General features: G+C 38.4%; 1 protein-coding gene across 1 annotated transcript; it reads left to right on the top strand.

Annotated features, from left to right (window-relative positions):
- Positions 1-6,998: 6,998 nt before the first annotated feature.
- Positions 6,999-10,599, top strand: LOC116199051 (putative transcription factor bHLH041). Its single transcript, XM_031529341.1, has 8 exons — positions 6,999-7,413; positions 7,563-7,691; positions 7,807-7,918; positions 8,030-8,044; positions 8,157-8,219; positions 8,343-9,095; positions 9,336-9,719; positions 10,186-10,599. The coding sequence occupies exons 1-8, from the start codon at positions 7,301-7,303 to the stop codon at positions 10,261-10,263; spliced, it is 1,647 nt and encodes a 548-aa protein (XP_031385201.1). The 5' UTR covers positions 6,999-7,300; the 3' UTR covers positions 10,264-10,599.
- Positions 10,600-11,043: the final 444 nt, after the last annotated feature.

Here is an 11,043-nt window from a genome sequence, read left to right as displayed (position 1 = left end):
ATTTATATCTTGGACCAATCAATTTGCCCAACTCTAGATCTAGATTGATGTTAGTGCAAATAACTAATTAATAATTGGGGACTCTTGAATTGAATTATGGAGCGCATCGATGGTCCATAAATAATTCATCAAAAGAAAAAACAAGAATGGTCAATAAATACCAACTTTTTACCGGCAATGATGCATTAATGCGTCGATAAAATCTTTTATTATTTTATTTTCCTTTTTTCCCATTAATTTTTCTTTTTCCCCCGTAATTATAAGGGTTATCCATAAACTTCCCGACCTAACCTCTTGCGATTACACAGAAAAGACTCGTGAGATTTTTCCCTTTTTTTTTTATCCATTTCAAGGAAAAGGCAAAATTTTGGAACACATATGTTACTGATCATTAAGGTAATTGTTGCTTTCAAATATTTTGACATGTCCGATCAGATAAAAACATTCGAGGACACGTAGACCAGATGTATCGATCCATTGTCAGTTTCAAATATTTTGGAAAACATGTTATTGATCACTAAGATAATTGTTGCTTTCAAATATTTTGACATGTCCGATCAGATAAAAACATTCGAGGACACATAGACCAGATGTATCAATCCATTGTCAGTTTCCATCTCGTACCATGTCTACTCGAATACCACTGAACAAAAGTTTAATTGCAAGTTTTGGAAGATATACGAAAGGGGGAAGGATAGAAGACTCATGGCATTTAGTCCTTTTTTTTTTAATAATTTGCTAGCATGATTAAATTTTATAAGTTTACCAGATCAATCATAAGTCATAACCCTTTCGTGCACAAATAAAAATTACTTTCTATTTTTAATTCTTTGTCTTCGATAGAAATTCGAAAAATAAGTAATTTTTGTAAATATGTACGAGGCTGTGCTCGTGATTCAGCACGTGAATTTAATTATATCCGGTGGAGGCCAATATAGACAGCTTCGTCGGATACTCCAATTCTATTAGATGTCCATGTCGCCTCGTTGCCTCTTTCAAGGAATAATCATATTTCTAAGGCCTAGGTTCCTCCATAAATCAATTTGTTATTTGTATTAAAAAGAAAAGGAATTACACTATTTTATTCACTCATCGAGGCAAGGTTTCGGTTCAAGATATGAGCGCAAACCATATGAGCTCAATAGATATTCAATATGGTATCAAAGTTAGGTTACGCGCATATGTTTCCACGCCAGTATGCGTAGTAACACCACGCCAAGCCCAGTATGTTCAATAACAGCCAAAAGAGCACATCGTATTAGTCTCCTCTCGTCCGAGCACGGAAGATGAGTCCGACTCGATGTTAGTTATTGAAGGTGGATGTTTAACGGCACGTGACAACGTATAAATAGAAAAAGACCGTACGTTACACGTGAGGACGGGTGTTGAAAGTATTAATCTCACATGGAAAAAAACACATGAATATTCATGGTTTTATATAAGGTTTGGGTAACATCATGAATAGTTTTTAAGTGGAAATGAGTCCAAATCTGTATGTGTCTTAAGGAAATTCAATATATTGAAAGTCCGAATACTCCTCTATGTCTTCCAGGACTTTTCTCTACTTCATGTAATCATTTGTCCATTAAGTTTCATAATTTTATCGAGTGTTCTTTCGTTCATTAGAAATTAAACAAGAGATTCTTACAGCTAGAAAAGTTAGAAAGAGGCCAGAATATATTTGATTATAATTACTAAGCCGATGTCATAAAATGAGACAATGTTTTTTTCTGAAACTTTGTCATGTGATTGGAGACAATCCTGCTCACAAAACCCTAATATATTAGTTTGTTTTTCGGTGGACCATATGAAATCTACCGGGAGACAATGCTAGAACCATAAATCTATACACACGTGTCTATATAATTTGAATTATAAGCAGCCCCATAGAAACAAATTAATAACTTTTCTGAAAGATAAGAGATATATCATATATGCATCATTCCTTCATCAACGCACATATTTGATGTGAAATAACCTCCAACTGTGTATATATACATCTATATAGTCCGGGCAAAGTTAGATATGAGATTCGATGGGCTTGAAATGCACGGACGTAAGCTAGTCAAGAGGTGCTTGCTTTAAATTTCCCGAAAAATTGCATGTATACTGCCTTGCACAGGCTCGTACCATCGGTGAATTTGAGTTCTTAACATGACATATGGTGAACAAAGAATTTTCACATCCAAAGACTATCGAGGCACCTCGGAGGATCATCATCTTCGGTTTCACCAATCATCAATCAATGTGCTATTTGTTTCTGATGACAATAGTTTGGGTCACATTATGGGCCAAAGAAATAAAAAGAAGGCTTTCTATGGGCCCAGAAAAGTGGGCCAGTGGCCCGATATATTAACCATGGCGGGCTCGAACCAGAATAAAGAAGAATCGGGTCAAACGAGAATGGATCAACCCGCATTGAACCGGCCCGACTCCATTTTATACCCGACCTGTCAAATGCAAGAGAGACTCACGGACTTGATGTAACGAAAGAGATAATCGTAACAGCTAATAAAAGTTCACGAATAATCACGTCATGACGAGTGAAATTATAAGATATTAATTGACAGACAAGAGCAACTATCATATACTCATTTTCTCGGTCCATTAATGATTTCGTTCCTCGTCTTAAAGTGAATCGGTGGCTGGCCGATCGATCTTCAATGAGCAGAGAAAAGGCAAAACAGTGGTCGACTGCTCGCATGCAAACAAAATAAGGGATAAATATTATTAAATAGCGATGGTCAAAGCGCAAGTCAACGGGTTAAACCCAAGCCCGAAGCCTCCAATTTCTCATGGCCTTGACTTGACGGCAATGGATGTTATGGAACTTGTGGTGATAAACAAAGCCAACCCTTTCCGAATGGACTCGTGACTGGCTGATTGCGAGCAGGCAGGCCTGGAAGGGAATCAATCCGATCATACATTATTGTCTAAGAAATCCATCGATTCGATGCTTCGGGTTAGCCATCGACTCATCGTGTCCGGAATAACAGGCTTTGAAAGCGAAAGGGATTGTTTGATCAATGACTGTTTGGATAGCCGGATCAATCATCGTTATGTCTATTCCATTCTTTAATTTGTTGAACTGACTTACATGAACATGGAATTTGAACAATCCAATTGCTTCCGGACGCCAACATGCCACCATAATGCCCCGGTACTAGGTTCGACGGCAGCTCGGGTTCTTAACCCAACATATAATAAAACTGCTTCTAGTGGTGCTTCCGGACCCCAACATGCATGATCTTATGCTGATTAAGGAAAGCCTAGGATAGTTATTTGGGATGCCCCGTTTAGTCGGTAATTAATCACATTGGGCCTTCTTAGAGACTCTCTGTCGGCCCATTTGTAGAACTTAGGCCCGTTTGGTTCATGTAAAATTTAGAGGGGGAATCGAAATCGACATGGATCATTCCAATTATCAATGTTTGTTTGAGGGGAATCGATTGCTCCATAAGAGGGAATCATCTATTCCCTAAGGATCTCCCAGGAAATGAGAGAGGAAAATCAAAATTAATCTTATTTGTCTTATTTTTTGCTCTGAAAATTTAATTGAATAATAAAACGAAATCTTGTGATTGTTGAATGAATGGAAATATTTTTTTTTTTCTAATCAGCAAACACAGTATCGCACTTTATTTAATTTGTTTATATACTTTGAATAATTATGGAACAATATTGGAATGCTTTCTATGAAGTTCGACTGAACTTTTGTCCTAATTTTATTTCTTAATATCGCGGGATGAAATTCGACATGAATCATCACATTGGATGTCCAATTTTCGATAGACCGGTTGTGAATCAATCCCGCCACTTAAACCATAGCTGGTTACTGATTATTTGATGTGAAGAACCAATGCACGAGTACCAGAGAAAATTTACAAAAAGATTGTGAACGTGATCTGAATCTGAAAGGAAGAATAGGTCTTAAAATAAATTAAAAGAAAATGTGAAAAGTTCCTTGCAGGGAGGGGACCAGACCAATATAAAAGGAACTTTCCATTTTCCTTATAGGTTACGAAGAACGCTCGAACTGATGATTGTGAAATTCACCACACGTATTTGCTTCTTGCGCAGATGAATGCCTTTTAGATACTCAAACTAATTCTTGAAACACGTTTAGAGTGCAATATCATGATCAATCGGTCCTGCATAACTAGAGTAACCGATACACGAACTAGTTGAAAGCCTTCAACTATATATAATGTACTATGAGAAACTTATGATTTTCTAATTGGAGACGTCAAGAGCGAGGTAATTACATATCCGACTGATCGGGTTGGACTCCAACGTGATACCCTGTAAGAATAATCAAAACCGAACGCTATTCAGTCGAGAATGCCCAATAGGACCCGAATTGGGCCAAATGCTACTAATTTTCCAAGCATAAACATGTATATTTCAAACATGTGGTTGGCGTCCACACAGGATAGGAATTCTATGATTTCCCATGTGAATAGTAGTGTTTCTGCATGGTGAATATCAATTCTTCGTTATATATTTCTCGATGGACATATTCTCATTTTTCTCCCTCCCAATGAATGAGAGATCATAATTTTTCTCAGTGATTTGATCTCCCATTGAAGTTCGTTCAATCCCACGAGAAGAAATCAATAAACAAAGTCTATATTAAATTTTTTCTTTTGTCTCATTCATTAATAATTCAATAAATATTAATGAGGTGAGAAGAATTTTTCTCTGCCTAGTTGAAGTCAGAGCGCTGACATATATAAAATAATTAATGATTTGGATGAGTATTCACTGTCCTGGATACTCTACTTAAGGCTATAAACGAAACCTCCACCAATTATATATCCAACACTACGTATATGTATTAATTTGAACTGACAATCAAATCTAAGGTATAGTTTATATTACTAAATGCATATGTTCACATTCACCTCTTATTACGTCAGTTTTTCTTCTTCGAGAATCATTCATTAAGACTATTCTAATCGATGATCACTTGATATTGTCCTCTAAATGTTAACAAATATTAGAAAAATAATGTCACGTAGTAGTGCGCGCTCTCATTTAATAATTAAGAAATTATAAATTCGATTCTTATAATGGTACTCATAATCTTTATTAGCTATTAAAATATTTATTTTATTGTTTTAAATTCATATTTTGTAACTGAAAGAAAAAAAATGTTAACAAATCTAACATTATCGACCCAATCATGAAAGTTAATGCAATATGTATAGATTAAATGCGTTCACATTCATGTCGTTTTACGTCATTATTATTCTTATTATTTTTTTGTAACTTTGATAAGTCCTGGTGAATATTCTAACCGATGACTTCTGGACTGTCTTCCAAATATTTATATTAGCAAATTACCCTAAGCTAGATATGGTCCCCTTTCCCGTCCTAGGCTTTCTTAATATAAAGAAAAAAAAAAGAGATTATTCTAAGTAGAGCCAAAACTTCATGAAGATTATTGCGTTTTAAATTTGTCAAATAATAATAATAATAGTAATTTCCTTATACGATTAATTTATCGACGTAAGTAAGTTTGTCTGTGTGTGTATATAATTGGAGGAGGAAATCAGACGACGTTTATTCTAAGCATTGGGATGATCTACTGATGACGATATTTTATTAATTACACGTGTGCATAGCAAATAAAAGTCTACCTATATGTAAGCACATAATATGGACATAAAATTTAGATCGAGTAGGATGCGATGTCCTTGAAGGTGTAATAGGAAATTAAAATTTCCGAGGTAGAACGGGCAAGGAGCAAAAATTTCATGGACATCGGAGTTTTGGGGAGAGCGACTGCCCCTCTCAGTGCCCGTCTCTCCCCTTCGATCCGGCCCCTATGCTCTTGGCTAGCCAACTTTACTTCCGATTTTGGTCATTCAAAACGCTCTCGAAACATTACATGATGATCCAACAATGATTCATTTCATATTATGGTGATCTCACTAAAAAGATCGTCTACTAATTATATTTCTACTTTTATTGATGAAGTTATATTATTTTAAATCTGACCGGTGTGAACGTGTAAAAATATCTTAATTGTTGGGGGTGGGAATAACTATGGGGGAAACTTGTAAAGATGAAAAAAATAGGGAATTAGCAGGACAAGATTTTAAAAAATGGGGGGAAGATAATAGGGAAAAGGACACGCTGCCTTCCTCGCTTGACTCTTTTCAAACCCCCCCTCGAGGGCCGTGGACTTTGACCCCCTACTTTTCTCTGGGTTTGGTGGCCTCCATCTCCACCTCTGCATATTTGGGCTTATTACAAGTTTGACCCCTTGAAGTTTGCTCCCCTTCTCAATTTGATCCCCGTGTTAGAAGATTGCCCCAAGCTTGTGATCTCAATCGTTGTAGTGCCATCGACTGAGGAAACCTTCATAGATTTGTGATTGATCATAGTTGGCAAAGGAAGGACGGCAGGAACTCAATCGGCATTAGTTAGGACCAGGCAATGCAGAGTTCAGTTGTGTATTACCGGATCAAGATTTAGCAAGAAATATTTGATTTTTATTCTCAAACGGCTTTAATTCTAGTAATATAAAATCGACTGACTTTAAGAAATACTTATGAGATAGAATTTTTTTTTAAAAAAAAAGATATGTAGGTGTGCAACGTCAACTGCTAAACTCATCTCCCATCCGTCATCCTCGGCAGAAGGACCTAAAAATACGTGTCGTTCGTGGAGATTTCGCTGTCGTTATCGTCCACCTTGATCGATCGCCTTTAGTCGAGGTTTTGATGAGATTGTTATAGGATCTCTAGGGGGACAATAAAAGTTATGAGGATCAAGTTGAGACAAGAAGCAAACTTCAGGGTAAGATATAAATATATAACAACTCGCCTTTCTACTTTTCAGCATCCATACCATAATATAGTTTTTTCTGTGTCTTGTCTCTTTGTTATTATTATATATTCCCTATGACCCACTGTGTGTGTATTGAGCTCACTAATACACACATATATATATTTTTATATTTGCGTTTCCCCACTTCATACTTTTCAATCCCTTCCTCTGGTCAGGTCACTGTTTTTCTTCCTCACTTGGAAGAATTTTCAAACCCTCAACATGTCACCTAAATCCAAGCCAAGAACTTTCACAATTTAAGCTGATTGACCGTTGATGATTCTTCTGCAGCCCTCCAAGTCTCTCTCTCTCTCTCTCTGCGATCCATCTCTCTTCTCGAACTTCCAGAGATGATCATCAGCTCCCGGCCATTGAAGGACTTTTTGGTGATGGGGGAGAGATAGTGAAATGTCATGAAGATCAGATGAGGAAGCTGTAAGAGCAGTCTAGCAGGATTAAATCGATGGACACAGTGTTCCAACGTGACGCAGATGATCGGGCCAACTTCCTCCATAACCTCGCGCAGACGACCGGCTGCTCTTACGTATGCCTCTGGTCTTATGTACCTCTCTCCAGGTAACCTGTGCGCATTTACCAGTGCAGGAGAATGACGTCAGTTTTCTCCCGAACTTGTTCGTCGGGCGCGGATTTTTTTCATTGTTGTTTACTAATGTAAAGGCATATATCATATTTTGTATCTTATATGTAATTTGTGTTTCCTATAGTTATCTGTGCTCTCTTGATGGGCTCTATCAAGAAACTGGAAGCAGCGTGCAGCCTAGCTCTTCATCGGAAAGCCTGGCTCGGAGACTCTTCAACGATTATAGAGCTTGCTTATTCATCATTGACGACAAGTAAGAGGAACAGACAGGCAGAACTGTAGTTCTCATTAACTTGTCCGAATCCCGAATCATACATATATAGAGTTCTCCCATCTGAAACGAGAGTTTGGCCTTCCCTTTGTAACAGCCACAGAACTGTCCCGGGAACCGCTTTCAGGAACAATCTTTGCTTCTTCGAAGTAAGGGAAGAGGATTTTCCAAGAATGGCAACAAATCGTGCTCAGCAGGAGTTCTATCGAGTAATGTCCTGCATTTCTACCTTACTCAAAAACCTGTTAATATATATTCATCACATGTCGAATAGAATCTGACTTGAATGAGGTTTTGTATTTTGGTTCCCGACATTGCAGGAAGCGTGGATCAAGGTAAGCATTCGTCACTGAAAGAAATGACCTAATTCAGTACTTTTTTTCAGTTTCGAGTCCTCAATACATGCTTGAGACGGCCTGAATGTGTGTCCCCTTTTGCTTTCAATAGAAGGCTGTATTCATGGGCTGCCGGACAGGTGAAATCGAGCTTGGCTTCTCCGACATGTCTCCTGTAAGAAATCTCATTATCTTCGATCAATTATCATGAAGTGTAGACTGAATCTGTCCGATAGCAATTTTTCTTTCTCAGAAGTAAAAATCGAAATCCTATAATTTGTTCCTTTTGTCCTTCTAGGTTGATGCTGAGACATTGTTAAGGAACATTTTCCCGGAAGATTTCTCTAGACAAGTGGCAGTGCAAGAATTGCCCCGTTTGATCGAACAACAGCTCAACCCTCCGTCATCATCCTCATCGTCATGGAGATCACTTTCGATAGACAGCCCCGAGTATTCGTCTATCTTGTTCAATTTACCCGGGAATTCCTTCATGCCTGACTCGCTCAAAGAGGTGGCCCCCACCATCAATCCGCAAACGGCATCGCCACAAACGCTCGCCACTGCAGCCCCCGCAATTATTATACCCCAGCAGTTGCAGGCCATTCAGGCATTGGCAAGGATCTCAAACTTCCCGACTCCGGGGAGTGAGCACGAGGCAATAAGGAGAGCCTTCCTAGCCGTTATAACTTCACCTTCTTCCTCCACTTCCTCCTCACAGCAGCAGCAGCAGCAACAAAATTTGCCTGGGATTAATCAGCAGGCAAATCTGGGGGACAGTGCATTCAGGAGGTACTCCTCGGCTTTAATCCCAACGGCAGCCCAGATGAAGCGGAGTCCCCACAGGCGTGATAACATGACAAAACGTGCAATTGCTTACTTTAGAAACTTAAATCTGATGAGGTTTAATCGACAGCGGGCTCAAGCATCTGCAGGTAGTCGCCCCACCCCGACGAGCACCCAGTTGCACCACATGATGTCAGAGAGGAAAAGACGGGAGAAGCTCAACGAAAGCCTCCAGGCTCTCAAAGCTCTACTTCCTCCTGGAACAAAGGTACACCATCCTCCGTCTCTTTAAGCTAAAAATGTATTGACCTGACCAGATCAAATGCTTAAGATACGAAACTCGTCTTAGAGTAAATAATCTTTAGATTTACTAGCTTTTTCACTGCTCGCATTCGTATATTGCGAATCTGTATTGGTCGATGGATCTCGATATTAATTTCATGTAGCGGGAGTGGATTTTAACCGTTCTAAACATAGTATTGTATAATTTCATGTGAAATTGCAACAGAGAGATAAAGCATCAGTTCTTGCAACCACAAGGGAGTACCTGACCTCCTTGCAGGCTCAAATCGAAGAGCTTCGCCAAAGAAATGCGGCTTTAGAGGCACAACTCTCGCCTGCCAAAGAAGCGGGTAATGAAGAGCCAGGCACTCCCATGAATGGCAACCCAATTGATGTTCGGGTCCGGCAGACTTCGGAATCCACCTCACAGGACCGAACCGCGGACCTGCAAGTGGTCGTCAGAAGAGAATGCTCGAGTACACAATTGGTGATTCACATCCTGGAGTTCTTGAGGCGACTAAACAACGTTCACTTGATGTCCATGGAGGCGGATACTTGTGTTGCAGAAGCGGGCGTTGTCACTCGGGTAAACTTGAGATTAAGGATTGAGGTAATTTATCATATAATAAGCATTTCATCTACACATGAAATGAAGAATTACGTTGCAATTACTATGCAATCACACCAGCGTGTAAATCTATATACAGCACTTGTGTGTATCTATATATACATCCTAGGGGTTTTCTTCAATCTGATATCAACCCTAATTGGTTTAGGAGCCAACAAATTAGAGAGTTTGCTGAAGCATACTGCTCTCTTTATGCGAAAATAATGAAGAAAATAAAAATAAACAATTTTTTCAGTGAAAATACAATATGCTCGGACGTTGGTTTAACCCTAAGGTAAAACATGTAAACTTACATATAAATGAAGGCGCAGCGAGAATTAATGTCATCGATACATCAGGGATGGCAATTTGTGCTGAAATTCTCGACCGCTGTCATCAGTTGATCATGTGTTGAAAATTAAATAAATTATGGAATTGATTATTGTTGTTTGAAAATAATTTTGTGTAGGGAAATGAATGGGACGAGTCGGCTTTCCAGGAAGCAGTGAGGAGGGTGGTCGCTGACGTGGCACAAAGACAATTCTGACAAGCTTCAGTTCTGACTGATTGTCTCAAAAGGGTTACTTTCCCTTCCGGCGGCACCAAAGAAGGCCCTAATTTATTTAACGGCCATTAATCACGGCCATCAATTTTTGTTTACCCTTAATTTTATTTTTATCTTTATCTCAAATATCTTGTAGTATTTCATATAGAAGTAAAGATTCGTAGCTATAAGTGCTCAATCCATTATTCTTTAAGAATTAATTAAGATGGAAGATGGTGAAATCCAGTGATATATGTTTTCACTTGATAATCGAGAAATTTTTTATTCGATATTAATTGTGAGGTTACTTGTACTTCTTTATTAGTTATATAATTCTCTTTTTCATTATAATTGGCTCTCAATGTTCTATAAAATAGTATTGATTGATTCTAATTATATAATTTTTTTATTCTTATTGATTTTTCAATTCGAATTTTCTGACTTTGTCCTGAGAGGAACATATGGAATGCGTCGTATCATCAGGTATTACGGATTGGTTAATATAGTTTTCTTCTAACCATTAACATGTGTCGCCCAAGTTGACCGCATTTCTATTTTCTTTTAATACATAAGACCATAGAAAAAAAAAAGGGGGGGGGGGGGGGGGGGGGGGGGGGGGGGGGGGAAAAGATAACGAAACCAGCAGAGATATTGATTGACACATACATCAATAATTAGAATGAGTCGAGAAGATGCGTTCAAAGGGTGGTCCAATTTCAAAATATATTACTTTTCCAGTACATCAGCACATCGAACATCTCGAAATAGCCATCATAATGAAAT

The sequence above is a fragment of the Punica granatum genome, chromosome 3 (assembly GCF_007655135.1).
Source record: "Punica granatum isolate Tunisia-2019 chromosome 3, ASM765513v2, whole genome shotgun sequence".
Taxonomy (NCBI): domain Eukaryota; kingdom Viridiplantae; phylum Streptophyta; class Magnoliopsida; order Myrtales; family Lythraceae; genus Punica; species Punica granatum.
This window is presented reverse-complemented; position numbering and strand designations above follow the sequence as displayed.

Bases quoted from the DNA above. Each gene is read 5' to 3' on its own strand.
- LOC116199051 (XM_031529341.1), top strand. From the start codon at position 7,301: ATGGACACAGTGTTCCAACGTGACGCAGATGATCGGGCCAACTTCCTC. The intron at 9,096-9,335 runs GTACACCATCCT...AAATTGCAACAG, and splicing joins TACTTCCTCCTGGAACAAAG to AGAGATAAAGCATCAGTTCT. The intron at 9,720-10,185 runs GTAATTTATCAT...AATTTTGTGTAG, and splicing joins ACTTGAGATTAAGGATTGAG to GGAAATGAATGGGACGAGTC.